Genomic DNA, 20,845 nt, shown 5'->3' on the forward strand with positions numbered 1-20,845 from the left:
AGGTTTAATATGATATTTCTATATAGTCCAGAGGTCAAATCTAGGCTAATAATAATAATAATAATAATAATAATAATAATAATAATAATAATAATAATATAATACTGAATGAATATGCCCGACGTGTTGTTTAATTTAACAGATTTGTTGAATTATATATGAAGTATGTAATTAAAGATGGACTCCTGTCCAGTAGGTGGCGGTAATGCACTTTCAAGCTGGTCATCAAACGCCACAAAGCCACCTAAAGGAAGAATAAAGAAGGATCTCTTTTAGCAAGACCACAACATACAGCTTCTTTTAAAAACATTGTTCTCTGTGTATGCTAGGTGAGTAAATTATAAAATACTTATTGTATGTAAGCTTCTTATAATAAGGTTGCTTTTCTTTCGCACTTGCTTCTACCAAAACAATAAGCGATAAGCGTTAGCTGTAATGCTAAGTTTGTTAGCTAGGTAAGTTTCTAATATTGGATTTAACTACTTTGAAACAGGCGCAGGGAAAAGTTAATACAATGTTTAATATATAATATGTTGTGTAAGGCTGTCTGTATCAACTTGAACACAACGTTAGCTTGAACTAGTTGTGCTGAAACGTTAAAGCAGACGACAGCTAGCTTGATTATGTTTGATGTGTCAACACTCAGCTCCGTCTCACATTGTGTTTGTTTTGTGTTTACCATTTCATTATAGAAATTTTGTATGTAAATATGTCAATTTAGAAGACATTTTAGAAAACGTAACGATAGAAACGGTGAAGTGTCTGTTATAGCTGTCCCCCCTCCCCTTTGTGCAAATAAGTTGTGAGGTTTTGTGATGCACCACCAGATGAACCCTCCCTTCAATCTTGGTCTTATATTAACCTCTCCTTTCTCTGGAAAAGAGGAAGGAGTGTGATAGGAGATGAAAACATTAGCTTGAGATTTATCCTTGTACTGGAGGTGAAATAATCTGAACTCACTACCATGGCTTTGAACAGGCGACATTCTTATACTCCCCGGGTAAGTATTACAGACATTTAATGCTGAATAATAGATATTATTGTACACGATATTGATTCATTTACTGAGTTAGTAGAAGTCGCATTATAGCTTCAAACTATAAAAGACTAATGTTTTTCCAACTCACCATAAACTGGATGTAGGATTGGTCTAACCCTAACCCTACGGATAAAACAAAGGAGAATGTGGTAACCTTATGATCAAGAGTACAGAAGATAATGTATCTGTCCTTCTTTTAATCCACGAGCAAGATTTTGTCCCCACTTTAGTAACAAATAATCTAGACATTTTTTTAAATATCCTCTTTTTGTATCTCTGAATATAAATGCAAGACAATAATATAGCATCTATCATAAAGTATTTAAAGAGATAATTTCTTCTGCCCTATGGCAGTGTGAATTCACATGTTCCTACAGCTCCACAAAAAGGATCAGACTCTTCTGCAGTCCTAGTTTCTCTTGAATGAGCATCTTTGTGTGACCAAGTTTGGAATATGGCTACTTTATAAAGAAGTGCATTGTGGTCCAGAACATATGACTCGGTGCAGGAGTCTGTTCGCTTTGTGCCCTTAAGACTTTTGTCATTTTTAACTCATGCAGCTAAGACTGTACTAATATCTTTATTTGTAAGAATTATAAGTTACAAATCTAACAATTCAGTGTTTTTGGAGTCTTGAGCAGACTTGGAAGCAAATAATGAAATGTTGATGTCATATATACTTCCACTCCCTTCATGACCAAGACAGAGACATACAAAGAGATAATTACTGAGGAGCTAATTATTATAGCATTATCTTTTCTGTCCCTCGTTTCTTTCCCTCTAATAGACCCTACTTTTAACAATCCTTATCTCTCAATCTTTCAGCTGACAAGCCCACTGATCAGCAAAATGAGTAGTGCAGGAACAGTGGAAAGTGGAAAACCCCCAAAGGTTGGTAGATGGTCTTACAAACAAAAGAAAAACAAGAAAAAAAAAACATTAAGTTATGAATAATGTTTATTATTGTCTACTTTTCTTGTCTCACCCTCTCCTAGATTGGCTCCGCAGTAGAGGTGATAGGGAAGGGTCAGCGTGGTACTGTTGCCTATATTGGCGCTACCCTTTTTGCCTCTGGGAAATGGGTGGGTGTCATTCTCAATGAACCCAAAGGCAAGAATGATGGCACTGTTCAAGGGAAACGCTACTTTACCTGTGAGGAAAATCATGGAATATTTGTCAGACAGTCCCAGGTAAGTTACATTCATGAGTTGTAAATATATAGATGAATGGTTATGATATTTTGATGATGACATATAGCCTCAAATTACTGTGGTGTGATCCCATCAGTTATTTATCTTCATTTTTCTCATTGACAGGAGTGATTGAGTGTGGGTTGAGGTGCATGGTTTTCAGTGTAAATAGACACTCACCCTATAATATGATTTATGTTACCGGTACATAACGTTTTCCCAGTTACCTTATATTATGCAAGGAAACAAACAATTAGAATCGGGTTTTATAGCCACGTACATTTACACAATACAAGGAATGTGTCTTGGTTTATTGGTGCAAAACAGTTAACAAAGGAAATATAGCATAGATATATAGATAAATACTTTATTCATCCTCTGGGGGAAATTCAGAAATGTCCCATAACTCACAAGTTAGAAAAAATAGAACAGACAGAGAAAACAAAACATAAATATTAATTTAAAACTACATGGATATAAACAGATAGTTAAAATACTAAAAAGTCTTTATATTTCTAAATGCTTTTTATAATGGTGTTAGGGAGAGAAACAAGAAGAAAGGCAGACAGTGACGCTCCACCCACAGATACAGTCATGAGCTGTTATAAAGCCTGATGGCTGTGGGGACAAAGGTTCTCCTGAACAAGAACTTAAATAATAAAATATAAGAATAAATTACAAATATATAAAATAGAATTTAAAAATGTATAAGTATGAATAATGCAAAATATTTCTTATACGGTATATTAAAACAGACTTCTGTACTTAATTTCATTATATGAATGTCAATACTGTTATGTATTCTTATATGTCATTCTTTTTTACATTTATGGTTACAATCAAGGATGTTTTCGTTGTCCACCAAATCTCTATTTTCCTTTAAATTCTGTAAAGCTCCAGGTGGTGGAAGAAAGCTCCGGTGCCACCTCTCCAGATACTCCCGAGTCAGGCATTACAAAGATTCCTCGACAAAGAGGTTAGAGTGAGCAACACGTACATTCATTCATTTTTAAACACAGCACCTCAAATGTCATAATAATAATCCAACAGTAAATAATAGTTCTTCATGTTTCCTCCAGACATTCCAGAGACTCCAAAGATAACCAAGCAGGTAGGTCACCATTTGCACCTTCTTATATTCCTTGGACACTTTGTTTACATGACTTCCCTTCAAAGATGGTTTGATTCCTGCCATCTTAATGCATACATTTGCTTTCAGAAATATGGCTTGTCTATATTTTAAATTCTTTTTAAGTGCATTTCAACACACGCCTCTCCCTTTTTAGGTTTGACTTTATATTTGTGTTTTCTTTATATCTTTGCAGACACCTGTGAATGTTAAAAAGGTAGAAACAATTTGATTCAGCGCATTTTCTTTTGCTTTGGCTGTTGTCAATAATATTTCAGTTCCCCCTTCACACGTAGGATGTTTGCATGGGACATGGTGGCTTCACATGTTACTGATGGTTGTCATTCACTCTTATTTCTTTCGGTTCCTTTGAAGAAGCTCCATATTTTCCACCAGCTGTTTGTTTCCCCACTTTCTTTATTTAGTTTGGTGAAGGCATTCAGCACACACCAAGAAATATTACAGTTTAAATATAATCCCAGTGGTATCTGTTTTCTTGCCTTGACGACCATATGTTACAATACTTATTGAACTCGGCTGCATGAGCTCACATTTATTCTGCTGTTACGGCTATTATGCTATTAAGTGGATATGAACTAACACTGAGTATGTGTCTTATTTGCTGCTAATCTCTTATCTCGGTTTGCTATTGGTGTGTGTGTGTGTGTGTGTGTGTGTGTGTGTGTGTGTGTGTGTGTGTGTGTGTGTGTGTGTGTGTGTGTGTGTGTGTGTGTGTGTGTGTGTGTGTGTGTGTGTGTGTGTGTGTGTGTGTGTGTGTGTGTGTGTGTGTGTGTGTGTGTGTGTGTGTGTGTGTGTGTGTGTGTGTGTGTGTGTGTGTGTGTGTGTGTGTGTGTGTGTGTGTGTGTGTGTGTGTGTGTGTGTGTGTGTGTGCCTGCCTGCCAATCCCTCTATGCAACTCACCACTTCCTCTTCTCCAGTCCTCTGCTCGCCGCTCTGCAAAGGTGAGCTCGTCTAAACTAGAAAGGACAGATCAACTTGGATGACTTCATAAGTTATATAGTCTACATGTTTTGAGTCTTCTGTATGAGTCAAATCTCGGGCACAGCTTCAGTGTTTGTGATTTCAAATATATACAGGTACTATCTACAGTTGAGAAGACAATGGGGACTTCATTAGTTTAAGAAGTGTGATGTGAGAATGAATCTTTTGACAGAATCTTGTTATATTTTTTTATGTCAGTCTGTAATGATTTTTCTTTTGTAGAGCTCTTATAGTTGATTTGCCTCTTTATATAAGTGGACTGTAATCTGATGTGAAAATTAGACATTCATTGACTCTCTCGAGATTGATTGACCCATCTTTAGACAAATCAGTATTGAACTTTGACTCGTGGTGCATTAATAATGTTTTTAATGGTTAAAAAAAGAAACACCCTTGGTTGACTTATATACAGACAAATCAGAATTTTGGGTGCTTAAAATATGGACAGGGACTTTTAAAATCTGGGACATATCAGCAGTTTTAGAGATATTTGTGGACTCAAGGAGGCGGAGCTTGGTTGTTCAGATCAGGACGAATGGTCACCCTGGTTGTGTATCAACCTTTTGTTTCAGTGTTGTCAGCACTTTAAGGTCAAATATAGTTTAGTCTCAAACTGTAAATAATAAATGTAACTTCACTTTACCTCCTCTGTAAACATGGTGCCGGTAAATCTCCTCTGTGTCACGGCTGATGATCAGGATGCTCATTTGTGCTCATACGACCCCTAAATTAAAGACTTGTTTCCAGGGAGTCAAACATAAAACAACCAGTCAGATTAAATCTTATTACGAAAGAGGTTTACTTTTACAATCAAATGTAATCAACAAACATGGTTAAATCTTTATTTTAACCAAGAGAACAACAGAAATAAGCTGATGGTCTGGTTATCAGAACAAATACACAAAAGGAAGGATCAGTCACCCAAACCAGCCCAAAAGGGGCCTTCAGACCGGGTACTTACCCGCTACTATAAACTGCATATACAATGCCTAATCCCTTAACCACATTGAACAAAATACCAGATCATCAACCAACATTATCTTTGAACAGACATTAGAAGTGACCATCAGGAGAGAGAGTCAGCAGGCCACTTTCTGCCTCCTTATTTAGACTGGCATCGATCACCCCCGGTCACACACACCGTAGAAAGAAAGCAACAGTTCAACATGTATACATTATGACCAGCAGAGGGGGACAAAACAACATACAATCATTCTAAAAGCTGATGGCAGCACAGTTTAAGTACTGAGGAGTGAGCTGCAGGAGAATTTTAGTGTTAGTTGTTTGTTGAGGTTGAAAGTACGTAAAAGGAATTTCTAAAAAGAATCACTCGCTAACTGTGTTTATGTTGTACTTTCCATTCCTCTCAAAAACGTGGTAAAACATTTGAGTTTTTTTTTAATTAGATTATTTTAGACTTGTCATAATATTGTAATTAAAATGCCTGTTGAACTCTAATGTCAAGCTAACTTTGAACTAAAATTGAACAACTTGAGAGTCCTAACACGATGTCTTCATTATTACAATGTGCCAGTGGAGCACTCCAGGTCGTCTGACACCTGCCACCTCCCTCCCTTCTCTTTTGGTACGTCCACCTGGCGGCTCCAGTCTGTCGCTCATGGTACGCTCTGTAAAATCAGGGTACCTCAACTTTCACTTGACAGGGAGTGGTGATTCGTTTGGTACCTCAAAACTGGGGATTTGTTGTTTTTTGGCTCACAGGTGAAGGGCTCTAGCAGATTATTACTGTCAAAGTGATGTGTATGGGAATTTAGTGGGACAACATGAGGTGAAATGTTTGGTCCTGGAAAATGCATGAAAATGTAAAAATCATTATATTTCATCCCAACCTGAGCACAGCACATAAAATGGGATGATCACTGTTGTACTTGTAATATCTCGGTTGCATGTTTCCTGTCGGAGAAATGGTGTTTTCCATTATTTGCTGTTTAGTGACATTTAAATACTTAACATCATGTCATTTCCCCTTTGCTCCTATGTTGTTTCTTCACTTTCCTGCATCCAATCAACAGGCGTCTCGTGAGAGCCTGTCGTCCTCCCTGTCCGGTGATGTAAGTGAGGCTACACTGTCCTCCCATCAGGGTGCACTAGGAGCTCCTGTGATGCCTCAGCCCAGCGGATCGCCTGCAGCAGTGGCAGCCCAGGTCCCTGCCACTCCAAACAAGGTGGGTTTCTGGCATTTAGAAAAGCCTATTAACAAAACAAATGCTAATAAATAAATAAAGTTCATTTTAATGAGCCTCTCTGATGTACTTTGTTATCAGGTGGAACCTGCCATGTCCATGCAGGTAGAGATTTATTTTAAGGCTGCATGTGTAATGATAATACATGGAATGAGTTTATTAACAAACTCAACATCAGTAATGTGTTGATGACTCATTGTTGAACTGCATGAAATTCTTCTTCCACCTACAGTGGTGATATGTCCTTGTTGGGGGAAATTATATTAAAATTGACTATTATCGTGCTATTTTTTGGTGGTTGGTTTGGTCGGTGTTTTTGTAATGTTTGTTGATTGCCTGAAGATATAAAAAAAAAAATGGGGCCGCTGGTGGTGCAGTGGTTAGTGCGTGCACCCCATGTATGGAGGCCATGGTCGTCCAGGCGGGTGGCACGGGCTCGAATCCAACCTGTGGCTCCTTTCCCTCGTGTCGTTCCCCACTCTCTCTCTCTCTCTCTCTCTCCCTGATTTCTGACTCTGTCCACTGACCTATCTCTCCATTAAAGGCACAAAAAGCCCAAACATGAAACTTAAAAAAAATAAAATAAAATGGGACCCATGATCCAGATGAAGCACATTTAAATGGTTCTCTTGCTTTTCCTCTTCACCTTCTCAGGAGGACGAATCATTGCGAGCTCAGGTCAAGGACCTAGAGGAAAAACTAGAAACGCTGAAGATGAAGCGGACCGAGGACAAGGCCAAGCTGAAGGAGCTCGAGAAACACAAAATCCAACTTGAGCAGCTTCAGGAGTGGAAGAACAAAATGCAGGAGCAACAGGCTGAACTGCAGAAACAACTCAAAGAGGCAAAGAAGGTAAAAAAAAAAAAAAGAATATATATATATATATATATATGTGTGTATATATATATATATATATATAAATACATTTTTATTAATTAAAAAGTATTTTTATAAAAAAATATTACACTAAATGTACCAAATGATTTCCTTTATGTTCTAACCATTTTTATACATATGTAGTGATATTGCCTAAGCCTATAGAATACATGAAATAGTCCAACTGTTATCATGTCGTGTTTTATGGTGTACATCCTCCCTGTAGGAAGCCCGTGAGGCACAGGAGGCCAAGGACCGTTACATGGAGGAGATGTCGGACACAGCAGACGCCATAGAAATGGCCACACTGGACAAAGAGATGGCAGAAGAGCGAGCTGAGTCACTGCAGGTGGAGGTGGACACTTTGAAGGAGAAAGTGGAGGAGCTGTCGATGGACCTGGAGATCCTGAGACATGAGATTTCAGAAAAAGGTTTGTCTTTTTATTTTGCTCTCCTAATCTTCTTTTTGTGAGGTATCTAATAGTTTAGTTTTTTACTCTGGTTTCCCTTTCTTTGGTGTGTTTTCTTTGCCATGCAGGCTCTGATGGAGCTGCATCAAGTTATCACGTCAAACAGCTTGAGGAGCAGAATGCTCGACTGAAGGAGGCATTGGTTCGGTCAGTTAAATATCTAAAACAACTCCTTTTGATTTAGAATGTATCCTTTAGATTGATTGATGAGCCGGGGATCCGGCCAAAGATTTCTGCCTTTTAATAAGGCAGTTTTTTCTTACCACTTTTGCTGCTTTGCTAAAGTGTTCATGATGGATAGGCCAGGTCTTTGTAACATAACAATGAGTAAGGTCTTTTACCTGCTTTTTGTATCATAACAATAAGTAAGGTCTTTTAACTGCTTTTTGTAAAGTCTCTCCAGATATCACTTGTAATGAGTTGACGCTATGCAGATAAAAATTGATTGATTGATTGTGGTTGCTTTTAGATGTCTACATATTGGTCTTCCCTCCAAAAATGTCTCTATTCTTAAATCTCTTAGGATGCGTGACCTGTCCTCTTCAGAGAAGCAGGAACATGTGAAGCTGCAGAAGCAGATGGAGAAGAAGAACTCTGAGCTGGACACTCTGAGGACTCAGAAGGAAAAATTTCAGGAAGAGGTCAAACAGGCGGAGTCCACTATTGATGAGCTGAAGGAGCAGGTATGAGTCTGATTCTGCTCCCTGGATGTCAATAATAAAGAAAACAAGTTTCAAGACTGATGCAGAGCTGGCTAAATACCAACGGAAGGTTCCCTGTCCTCAAAATGGCAACATGCCATTGCATGTTGCCACATGCGTGCACATCAACTCGAGGGAGGTGGAAGGAGGTCTCTCTGTACTAATTTTAAATGCTACTCGTCAGAGTTACATACTGCTCCTTTAAATCAGAATTTCAAAACTTCATGTTGATTAATGTTATTTCCATCACACTCGGAGCTTATAATCTGAAATAATGCACAAACATTCAGCCAAAGTGTGGTAAAAGCTCAGCGAGATTGTCGGGGATGGCATTGAATCTTCGGAAATACAAGTATGACAGCTCGTCCAACACAAGGCCTCCTCGTCAAAGAGACAGCCCAGATAAGGCCTCACCTGCACCAAATCCATCATGGACATTTCATCCGTCAACGCTCATACCCTTCCATCCCGGAGAGAAGAAATCTCCTCTGTTATAAGAGGGAGTCTTTAGTTCTTCTCTTATAGCAGACTGTGAAAAGCGACTAACAACACAGCGCTCAAATGGATCAGGTGAAGGCCCGTGTAAAAACTGTTGAGGCGTGTCGGTACAAATGAATGTGCAAGACCTCAAAAAACAAAAGAAAGATTTACAAGAAAAGTGTGAGGACTTGGAGGGCAGGAGAGGGAATAAACGGATCACTGTTGTACCGGAGCAATCAGGATCAAGCTCTCCCAAAGCTGTTTCCAAACGTTTTTCAAACTTATTGACACGTCAACAGACATTTTAAAGTGAAACTAAGGACGCAGGGGTATTAGTTATCCCATCACCAAGAGAGCAGGAAGATTGCAGTACGCTTTTCAGAACAAAATGGAATGCTGTTCATGTGATTCTTGAAAATGAATCACTATGTACTTTAGGCCTGAAATGAAGTTCTAAACGCTGACAGCCATACACAGAGTATAACTTTATTTGTGTTCATGCTCTTGAAACAGGTGGATGCTGCTCTCGGGTCAGAGGAGATGGTGGAGACCTTAACAGAGAGGAACCTTGACCTAGAGGAGAAAGTCCGAGAGCTGAGAGAAACAGTGACTGATCTGGTCTGTACAACTTACACAACTACAACTACACAATGAACTTCTTCCAAGAACATTTGTGGAAGTTTGAATTAAAAAAAAAAAACAGAATGACAGCTACTGTAGAGCAGAAGTGTTGATATTGTCCTGATGTTGTCCTAAGTTGTAAGACTCTAATTGAAGCCTGTGATCACAGGAGGCTATAAACGAGATGAATGATGAACTCCAGGAGAACGCCCGGGAAACAGAAATGGAACTAAGAGAGCAGTTGGACCTGGGTTCAGCAAAGGTCAGAGAGGCTGACAAAAGGGTGGAGGCTGCCCAGGAGACTGTGGCTGATTACCAGCAGACCATCAACAAGTACAGAGAGCTGACCACTGGACTACAGGTGGGTGAAGTGGAGAGGAACATGTATTCTTACACAGAACTTCCACCAGATACATGTCCACTCCTGTCCCTTACGGCTCCGTGCACCCTCATCTGTCATCACCCAAAGGCTGCATTTTCAGTGGGAGCACAGCCGGAGTGCAGAGACAAAGGAGATAATGCGAGACAATACGATGTACGTGGTATAAAACCATTTAAAACACAAAAACAAGCACACATGTTCTGAACCGTCCAGACAGAGCCTTTTATTCTGAAAGGATGTTTTACTGTTGTTTCAGTGTCTGACTTCCTGTCCCGCTCGATCTTTTCTGTGGTAAATTGATGCACCGTGCTCCGGCATCCGGCAACAGAAGAAGCCTTGTATATCTGCTACGGGTTAGGGTATAAAAAGATAAATAAATAAAGCTGCTGTAACGGAGTGGAGACGGACTGAACACATCTGGTGGAATTTGGCCGTTAGGAATATAGTCAGTGCATATACACTGAATGGGGAAGAATGACAGTGTTTATGTTTTTCTCCCCTGCTCACCAGGAGGCCAACAGAGAGTTGATCAGCCAGCAGAATGCCAACACTGAACAAGTTCACCCACCTCCCGCAGAACTATTTGACTTCAAGATCAAGTTTGCAGAGACCCGGGCCTATGCCAAGGTAGGAAACCTTCATATGCTTTCCATGCATGGTTCATTGACTGATTGGAGTGTACTCTTTATCTTTGAGAATGTCATTGCTTTGTGTTACCAGGCAATTGAGATGGAGCTTAGAAAAATGGAAGTTGCTCAGTCAAACAGACAGGTATCCCTACTCACCTCCTTCATGCCAGACTCCTTCCTCCGTCATGGTGGAGATCACGACTGTATTCTGGTCCTCCTGCTCATCCCGAGGCTCATCTGTAAGGTGTGTGCGTGTGCGTGTGCGTGTGCGTGTGCGTGTGCGTGTGCGTGTGTGTGGGACAGAAGGGTACAACTCCTATCCATTATTATTATTCGTTTCTTTTTTTTTAACTGGTAGGCTGAGCTCATCAGTAAACAGGCCCAGGAGAAGTTTGACCTAAATGGGAAGATGGCCCAGGGATCTGGTCTCAGAGGGCCTCCTGGAGAGCAGTGCAGCTTTGCCTCCGGACTGGTCTACTCCCTGGGCTTGCTACAGGCTACTCTGCACAAATATGAACAGTAATCATCATTTAGAAATGAAATACAATTTGTTGTCAGAAAACTATAAATAATTATTCTTCATTCTTATTTTCTTTAAAACAGTAGACCATCTAGCTCTTAAACCGTTTCCCTGCTCTTCTTCTAGGGCTCTGAATGATTGCAGCGTGGATGTTTTCAAACGCATGGGTACACTCTACTCTGAAATGAGCTTCCATGAACGCTCTCTGGATTATTTCATTGACCTGCTGCATAAAGATCAACTCGATGAGACTGTTCAGGTTGAACCTCTCACCAAGGCCATCAAGTACTATCAGGTAGCAACATATTTTGTTTTTATGTAAAAGGTTATGTTTGTCTTTTAAACTTCAAATCAATCAAAGTTATTTATTCTCAGATTTCCTAAAATTAAAAGATACTTCTAAATATTGTTTGGGTAGACTAGTTTGATGTTTTTGAGTTCTCACAGCCCGTTCTTTTTTTATTTTGAAAAACTACAATCAATTATGACATGATAATCCCCAAATGTATACTTTTCTCACTGCGTCATCCTTCAGCAACTGTACAGTGTCCATCTGGCAGATCACACCGAAGACTGCACAGTTCAGCTGGCCGACCACATAAAGGTATTTTTTTATCCTGGCAAACAGTAAAAGAATTGCTTCATTACAGCTTTGTTTCTACAAACAAGTAAAAAAAAACAATGTGACTAATAATAAGTTGTATATGTAATAATAATAAATACATTGAACCTTTCATTGATAATCATTTAAAACATGTCTTTAAGTTAAAGTTGAATGAAAATGTAGTAGAGCGGTTTCTAACTTCACATGTCCATCCAGTTTACCCAGAGTGCACTGGACTGCATGGGAGTCGAGGTAGCTCGTCTGCGATCGTTTCTGGCAGCAGGTCAGGAGAGCGCTGGCCTTAGTGTTCTTCTCAAAGACCTGGACACTTCCTGCTCTGATATCAAACAGTTCTGCAAAAAGATCCGCCGCCGCATGCCAGGAACAGATGTAGTGGGAGTACCAGTAGCTCTTCATTATGGACTACAGGTATGATTAAGTCAACTTGTCAACTTGCCATAATGTACTTTATGTCACACCATAACAAAATGTTACCAAAAATCTATCTCTGTGGTACCAATGTGATTGACATATTTTGTCTTGGAGGTGTCTGAAGCTTTAATGGAGTGTAGGCGCCAGCAGTCCCGAGTGGTAGCTGTGCTGCAGGAGGTGGCTGCAGCAGGAGCTCAGATGGTTTCTACTCTGGCGGAACAGGAGGGGCTTAACGCTCTGAAATTGGAAGACATAGCTTGCAAGGCTGTGGAGCAGGTAGTTAAAGTGTAAACAAATGATAAACCATATAAGGAGTACATTGTTTTTAAATAAATTCCAGTATAAGGTTTTGTTTGACACAGACAGATTGATCTTTTGAAACATTATTCTTCTTTTCTGTTTATACTTTTTAATGTTGTTTTAGGACAACTAGTCTTAGCTGGTTTGTTTCAGGCAGCAGCTCTGTCAATGGATTGAAACAATCTACACTTTTTTTTTTTATCCAAGGTGTATGGCTCTCATGGTGTGAACGGTCCAGACTGTCTGCGTCAGTCATGCAGCTCTGTCATTGCTGCCATGAACAAGTTGGCCACGGCCATGCAGGAAGGAGAGTACGATGCTGACAGACCACAGGCCAAGGTATTTTTAATCAATAACTCATTTCCAATGATTAATCACATAATTTATTAGAGTCCCTGCTCATTTGTCTTCATGCCCTCAGACTCCTCCTGTGGAGATCAGGGCGTCCACCGTCAGGGCAGAGATGACGGACGCCGAGGGTCTTGGAGTGAAACTTGAGGATAGAGAGACTGTTATCAAGGAGCTCAAGAGGTCCCTCAAAATCAAGGTGACATATTCAAGGAAACACCTTTGATGAGCATTATTTCACCTTTTTGTGCCAAGTAACGAGTTAACGAAATGACCGCCATTTTCAAATGCCAATAATGGTATACAGAACACTTTCTGTCTGTTTGTCTTTGCACCAGGGGGAGGAACTGAGTGAGGCAAATGTGCGACTGAGTCTGCTGGAGAAGAAGCTCGACACGTCCACCAAAGATGCAGATGAACGGGTGGAGAAAATTCAGACCAAGCTGGATGAGAACCTTGCCTTGTTAAAGAAGAAAGAAAAGTAAGATCAATAAAAACTTAGGCGACAAAGTTCACATTCTCTTTAAAAAAAAAAAAAAAAAAAAAAACATTTTCCTGACCTTTTTTTGTTGTTTTTTATTTTCCTGGTGCATGCCTTTCTTCCATTTCTAAGGGAGTTTGAGGAGACAATGGATGCTCTGCAGGCAGATATTGACCAGCTGGAGGCAGAGAAAGCAGAGCTGAAACAACGTATTAATAACCAATCTAAGATGACCATCGAAGGACTAAGAAGCCCTCAATCTTCTGGAATCGCCTCCATTGTACAGGGATCTGCAGGAGGTACATGACTTTGTCATTTTGTGTTTGATAAGAGGTTGTGATATAACTGCCTGGGGGAAAAAAACATGTCAAACAGCGTGTTATGGGGAATGTCTGACCATGACTGGTGAAATTGTTGTTCTGCAACAGCAGTGTGTGTATTACTGACACCTGACACTAACCAAAGTTTTGGAATCACAAAAACCGTCTCCAAATTCTATGAAATAAAAAAACATCACAGAAGCATATTCTTCCCTTCTCAGCAGGTCTGTCTCCATCCTTGGCAGGACCAGTACAGGTGGTGGACTCCCCTCTCCTCAGGAAGCAAGTTGAGGCTCAGAGACTGGGCATTAAACAGCTCAAGAATGAAAACAACAGACTAAAGGTACACAGGTCCTGGTGTTATTACACGAGAAGTCCAGACCTTTGTGATACTAACCTACATTACATCTGACTTACAGGCTGAGAAGATGAGAGCCCAGCTAGCCTCCCTTCCTCCACTGTGTCCTCCTAAACTACCACACATGTCCAAAGAAAGCTCCATGCCACCAGATGGTCTAAACACGGGCATCTATCGCAGGACTGACCAGCTACTCGCAACCCTGCTGAAGCTGAGTGCAGAGGTTAAAGTAATAGATGTCACGGGGAAGACAGCAGGTTTCTCATTTTTCCACTTCTTTCTCCTGTTTGTGGTTCCTTCTGTTCACAGCTGAATGAAGTTGTTCATGTTTCTTCTTCTTTCTTTCAGTAAGTGCCAGCTCCCAGCTGCTGGAGCAGACGGCCCGTCTACAGAATCTCAGTGATGCCCTGGTTAAACTGAAGGTGACAATGTCCTTCTTACTATTTCAATGAGCTGAGCATGGTACAAAACCAAACGTTTGAAATCTTGTGTTTCAGGGAGAGGTTGCTGAACATGTGGTTTCATACCAGCCTGGTGCAAAGGCTACCTCCGACTTCGCCACCTTCCCAGTCTCATCCTTTGTTAAGGTAAAACCACACAGAACCAGTTGTGACAGATTAATTTATTTTAAGTCAGATGAGTTGAATGCTTGTTTACAACACAAACACTTTGTGTTGTTTTCTAGGCCAAAGAAGAAAAACAGGGAGGAACTGTATTTGTAGGACGAGTTGCTATTCCATGCATCCGTGGACAGGAGCAAGTTCACCGCCTTGTCCTATCACAGCAGCAACTGCAGAAAGTTCATCGCCTGCTCATGGCTTGAGATGACTAAACATTATTTACAACACATTAAATTAAACATTTGTGTTATTTCTTTTCATTCCAGTTTCCAAGTCAACACCCTCCTGTTTATCTATTGCTTTCCACTTCTCTCAGGAAATTGTTTCCTACTTTTGCCATGTTTGATTGTAGCACTATTAAAACTGATCATTCTATTGGCTGAGAGCACATTGGTACCCCTGAATGTCACTTTGTCAAAGATTTATCACTGAAAAAGTTGGTATGTTGAGGTTTTACCAATTATAGTGGAAAAGAAGAAAGCTAGCTGTAAGTCATTTCTTGCATTCCTCCTGACAAATTTTGTATTTGGTGTAAGACAATAAAGCACATCACTTGAGAGCTCACCTCTGTTATCAGATACCATAACATATAAGAGCAGAGTCCTGACAGAAGTGTTCTGGTTTGGGCTTGTATAGTTCTTGTAGCATTGGACAAGTGTTTCAGCAGGCATTGGCTGTATGCTGGAACATATTGACACAAAGTTCCTTAGACCCAAACACTGCAGATATGTTGGCTGCAACCCAGCACTGCTTTGTGTGCTTGGAAGGCTTTTGAATGTATGACATTTAGAGAGCATAGAGAGAAAATGACAGCACAGGACAAACTTAACTTAGCTGAAAGTTTTGTGTCAGACCTGCAGTCATACATTTATCAAACATTTTACCAATGGACTTATATCTTGAATTGATCTTTTATTTTATTTTTTTCAGCAAGGTAACTTCTCACTTGAAAGAATTTAAATGAGAGTTGGGTAGACCATACTGTACAGATAATTGTTAAATATACTGTTTCTTTATTTCCAAACATTTGTCCATATTTACATAGACCTTTAGTCTGATCAATTTTGCTTGGAGGAAAGTCTGGATCCATTGCTAAGAGAATTAATTCTTCATATATTTTCTGATTCTGGCAAACTTCCATCCAAAGCTTGGGTGTAGCAACTACCCATGTATTATCTAATGTATCTTTAATGTATGGTCTTTGATATTTAAAGAAAAGGAAGACTTAATGGAAAATATCTGCTAATTAATTCCATCTCCATTTAATACAGGGGCTCATTCACAGTTAAGTATTTCTAATTTGAGCTGCTTGCTTGTTTGCAGATTTAGTAAGTCTAGTCTATCGTTCTCTTTTCATAGTGAGGTATTTCATTTGTATTGTTGGTTTCCTTCCATTCCAGATACATTTAGTAATACTAGAATCCCATTCTTTAATCAAACTGTAAACTATATTGATTGGTAGTGTTTTAAACATGAATAAAAATCTTCATTATTCTCCAAACAATTGAAGTATACATTTCTGAAATTCTTTGTAATGCTCATCCCACAATATTTGATCCTCTCGACATCCTGATGAAATGTATATTTCTGTTTGATTTCATAAATCACTGATTGTACAGAACATGACCCCTCACTTAATTATATTTAATGTGTTCCCTGAAACGACTCCAAAATCAACTACCTAAATGAAAACTTCAACGGACTGTTCAGGCTTATAGACAATAATTTAAATATCATCAGCTGTGACAGCTATGCCTTTTATTTGATCTTACACCTGAATATATTCTGCCAGCGGTTCAATACTTAGAACGAAGATCAATGTTTCCCCTTGTGTGGTGCCTTTTTAAATCTTCAAAATATCAGACATTACTCCATTTCGCTGCTTGTACATAGCTTTCAATCAGTTTATAAAAATGGTGTGAAGGCCACATTTACTTCAGGTTTCAAACAGATATGGACAAAGGACCTTATGGAATAAGCTTCTGATGTTTATTGTTTGTCTCACATTGTCAGCAAGCTGTCTTTGACTAATAAATCAAAACTGATCTGGATGTTTCAGATGTGGTACAATTTCTGCTAGTCCTCCTGGAGACTTGTGTGTTTATATGATATGATCTTAGATCTCCTCCTCAGAAGGATTTTATTCTGTTCTGTAATTTATGTAAGTTTAGCTTTTGGAAAAACTGCTTGATTGTAACTTACTTCACAGAGTTTAGAGCAGCATCATAAGGTTCCTGATCATATTTAGAAAACTGATTTGCTCTCTTTTAGTGGCCACTTATTCATATCTTTCTATTTGTTTCCTGAAGCTGCACAACTGATACCTTTTGCTGTTTTTTGAGTTTGTAAGCCTTAGCTGTTCTGGCTCCTCCATCATATGTACTTTGTCTTGTGATGGACTGTTTTTTCAACTTCCATGTTAAAGAGGTTATACATTGCTGCTCAAGCCTCTTAAAGGATTTTCAGGACTAAGGTCCCCTGTTGTTTTATCTACTTTTTCTAAGTCCTTAATTTTCGATTTGAAAGTGTTTTGTTGCATAGTCCTTTTTGTTTTTTCCTAAAAGCTGCGTAGACTATTACTCACCTCTTAGTACAATCTTAGACCTTTCCCATAATATTACTGGATTTATTTCATATGTATCATGATTTATTTTCTTGTAAGTCTTGTAATACACTTCTTCATTTCATTCTAAATGATTTTTTTTAAACAAAATACATTTTCTTTGCCCTATTTGTAGATTTTGAAGTTAGGGTAGGTCTTTGGAAAAAGTAAAAAAGAATCTAGTCTTGAATAGTTTCCTGAAGCTGAAGAAAAAAGTGTAATCCTTTCAAGTTGGATTTAAATAATAATAATAATAATGTATACTTTATTAACCCTCGTGTTGTCCTCCCGATTGCAATACACCACCTGTTCTCTGGGGTCAAAATGACCCCGCCCGGTTTGACTGTAATTTAAGTCATATAACATAAATTAATTAAATCAATTCTGTGTTACACCTTTAGTCTGACTTCAGTCCAACCCATTACCATGCATTTTTTTAGGGCCAATAGACCTTGTTTACATAAAAGTATACCCTTATTTTGAGTGTAAAAAAATATATTTTTAATTTATATCATTTTGACTGTTTGATTTATCACAGAGTGGTATATGTCTATTTCTAAGTATAAGTTTAGTGAAGATGCTGTGTTTGAATCATTTGAATTTTTTTGAATGGCAGGAAATAATAACACCTGCTGCCCTCCGGGGTCAAATTGAGCCCGTGCGGTTTGACTGTAATTTAAAGAATATAAAGTGGATTTTTAAACCAAATTCTGTGTTACACCTCTAGAAACAACTTCATTCAAACACATTAGCACCATTTTTTTTTTTTTTTTATTCCATTTGAGATTTAAGGCCAATAAGACCTCATTTACATGTCTGCATGCGAGGCAGGTAGTAATGGCATGATCTGTATATGCACTGCATTTTTGGCACATTTCCAATGTTTTGAGATCACTCTGGTGAGGGCAGAATTTGCACCTGTTTTTTGGGTGATGGGCCAGGAGGGGCTGCTGGGTGTTGGGGAGCTGCTGCAGAGGCCAAAAAGATACCTACTATTTTAATTAGTGGACATCGAGGCACTTATTCCTTTAGTAGTAAACTGAATGGGGCTTTACTAGTAAACTAGTAAGGTGAAAACTGTTCCCCCTAGTGTGACTAATTGACATTTTAGCTACTACTAATTAACTAGTAAACATTTCCGAGCCTATGGCACGCCCTTTTAACATTAAATCATTAAGAAATTGCAGATATCAATAATTGCTTTTTGACATGTTAGAATTCCAAGCCGACATATCCACAATATAATTTTCAACTCAATTCTCACTAAAAATGTTCATTCTTGATATCAAAAATGTAATTATTTGAGTGACAAAGTTCATTTATGATATCTACAATTGTTCTTGCATTACAAATATCACAAATTAATTCTAGATATCTAAAATGCAATTCTTACTAGTTGAAATTACATTATTGATATGTTGACCAAAATGACATTTTGACATGTTGAGGTGTAAATTCCAATAGTGAAAACTAAATTGCCACTTGTCAGCCAGACTCATTTAATGTTAAAGGACTGGCCATACCGAGCCTCACTAGTTAACAAGTAGATATTTTGCACCTTACTAGTTAACATGAAGAATATTTGCTGTCTACTAGTTTACTAGTAAATCTTTCAACTCTCTACTCGTAAACTAATGCAGTCAAAGACCTCACTAGTGCAGGAAACTGAGTTTTTTTGTTGTTGTCATAACTATTGCTTGACCCCAGACATCAAACATCCAAGATCAAAGATTATTTGGAAAGCAGTATGGTGTGATCATTTGCTCCAATACACCACTTTGTGCTGCAGGGTCATTTTGACCCCAGAGGACAACACACGTCAGTAAATTCAATAAAAAAAAACATAATTCAATCAAATTACCTCAAATTGACTGTAATCATGAAGAGCGTAGTACTGAACAACCCCCATTATTTTCAGACCATTTGATGAATAAAAAACATATTTGATGGCAAAAGATTGAATTTGGGGTCAGATTGACCCCAGGACAACATAAGGGTTAATCCCGTGAGGGGAAATTCAGTTTTACACTGTTTAATGAACATGAACACAAACATGCACAAACAGAATCCTGTGGACATGCACTAATGGAGAGGCCTCAGAGTGAGGGGGCTGCCCACAGCGAGCGCTCCAGAGCAGTTTTGGGGTTTGGTGCCTTGCTCAAGGGCACCTCAGCAGTGCTCAGGAAGTGGACTGGCACCTCTCCAGCTACCAGACCAACTTCCAGACTTGGTCCGTGCCAGGACTTGAACCGGAGACCCTCCGCTTCCCAAGTCACTACAGACTGAGCTGCTGCCGTCCCAAAAGTAGTTCCCTGACAGGGAATCAAACCCGGGCCGCGGCGGTGAGAGCGCCGAATCCTAACCACTAGACCACCAGGGAGTTCGAAGTTCACCATACATCCACTAATCCAATGTCTCAAATGATCTCATCAACAGTGTGTTCTTTTGGGCTTTGTATTTGATACTACTTTGAGACCCTATCTGTTCATGAATGAATACATTAAGTACAGTTGACCCTTAACTTTACTCAAGGTGGTTATATACATGAAGTATATATTCTCCATTCATTTGACTCAAATGGAATGGTTCCTTATCATAATTTTGACTCCTCTTCTGGCTGATTTATGAGAGGAAAAGAAGGTATGGGATTTAAATCATTTGACTAATTTCTCACGTTACATTATGGATAAAAGTGTTTCTAGCATCATAACAATATCTCCTAGATCTTTCATTTGAGCGCCTTGCTCCTCTTAATTGGCTTTTTTAGACGTTAACAATAAATGAAATTATCTTTATATTCTTAAAATACCACTTTTAATTTTTGTTCTAGCACACTAGAACAAACAGTTATTTCTTTCTTTAGCCACAATGTATAAATAATATAATGTAGAATATCATCTGAACCCAGCAAGAATATCTGAATTACATTATTTTAAACCAGTAATAAATGAATCAACAAAAGGCTTGAAATGAAGAACTCGAGGTATTTAATGAAGACCCAAAGCTGCCTCTGATCTGAAAACTAGGAAGGTCTTGTCAGCTAGGTGGGTGAATCGAAACTTGCTTTGAGTAGACATTGATAGTGGGTCGTTGTCAGGCTTTGTTTGGACTGAGCACTTAAGTTTCATTATCTGAGCATCAACAGGAGAGGCAGTTGATGCGTGTCACACCCTCTGTTGATTGCAAGCTGAAAATCTGGGGCGGGATTTTCACAAGAGTCTGAATCCGAAACTGCAGCAGAACAACCTCTGGCGCTTCAACGTGGCCACAGAGCCCGGGCATCCACGACTACTGCTTTGCCTATTTTCTCTGGTCATCTGCTAAATGCAACATGTGCTACAAAGAAATCTCTGTCATTCATGGGAACAGGAAAAGACACATCTGTCATAGACAACGAAATCTTAACAACTTGTCTCTGCTTAAGAAAACCTCTTCTTCCCACCCTTTATTTACTTTTGGCCTCTGGAACTGTCAATCTGCTGTGAATTGAAATAGCTTATCCACAGGGGTACCTCAAGGGTCAGTGCCATAGACTGT

The 20,845-nt window shown here is 39.1% G+C and overlaps 1 protein-coding gene and 1 non-coding gene across 12 annotated transcripts; one reads left to right on the forward strand and one right to left on the reverse strand.

The window, feature by feature from the left end:
* Positions 1-224: 224 nt before the first annotated feature.
* On the forward strand, positions 225-16,757 carry LOC109990600 (dynactin subunit 1). 11 transcript variants are annotated; one of them, XM_029279115.2, is made up of 32 exons: positions 225-329; positions 1,865-1,930; positions 2,035-2,229; positions 3,124-3,205; positions 3,309-3,340; positions 3,555-3,575; positions 4,297-4,320; positions 5,895-5,981; positions 6,394-6,546; positions 6,646-6,669; positions 7,219-7,416; positions 7,667-7,871; positions 7,979-8,057; positions 8,434-8,593; positions 9,605-9,709; positions 9,882-10,073; positions 10,605-10,721; positions 10,815-10,967; positions 11,082-11,242; positions 11,370-11,538; positions 11,779-11,847; positions 12,064-12,276; positions 12,394-12,555; positions 12,787-12,918; positions 13,001-13,126; positions 13,266-13,408; positions 13,541-13,707; positions 13,950-14,071; positions 14,148-14,343; positions 14,435-14,508; positions 14,584-14,673; positions 14,772-16,757. In XM_029279115.2, the coding sequence occupies exons 2-32, from the start codon at positions 1,889-1,891 to the stop codon at positions 14,907-14,909; spliced, it is 3,831 nt and encodes a 1,276-aa protein (XP_029134948.1). In that variant the 5' UTR covers positions 225-329; positions 1,865-1,888; the 3' UTR covers positions 14,910-16,757. The 11 variants fall into 11 exon arrangements, with proteins under 11 accessions (XP_029134948.1, XP_065806396.1, XP_065806400.1 ...); XM_065950324.1 differs by lacking the exon at positions 225-329 and adding an exon at positions 829-1,000 and having other exon boundaries at positions 13,953-14,071; XM_065950323.1 differs by lacking the exon at positions 225-329 and adding an exon at positions 833-1,000.
* Positions 16,758-19,616: 2,859 nt separating this feature from the next.
* On the reverse strand, positions 19,617-19,688 carry trnae-cuc (transfer RNA glutamic acid (anticodon CUC)). Its single transcript has one exon. It is a non-coding gene; the product is annotated as a tRNA-Glu (tRNA).
* Positions 19,689-20,845: the final 1,157 nt, after the last annotated feature.

This window comes from Labrus bergylta, chromosome 22, assembly GCF_963930695.1.
Source record: "Labrus bergylta chromosome 22, fLabBer1.1, whole genome shotgun sequence".
NCBI classification, from domain to species: domain Eukaryota; kingdom Metazoa; phylum Chordata; class Actinopteri; order Labriformes; family Labridae; genus Labrus; species Labrus bergylta.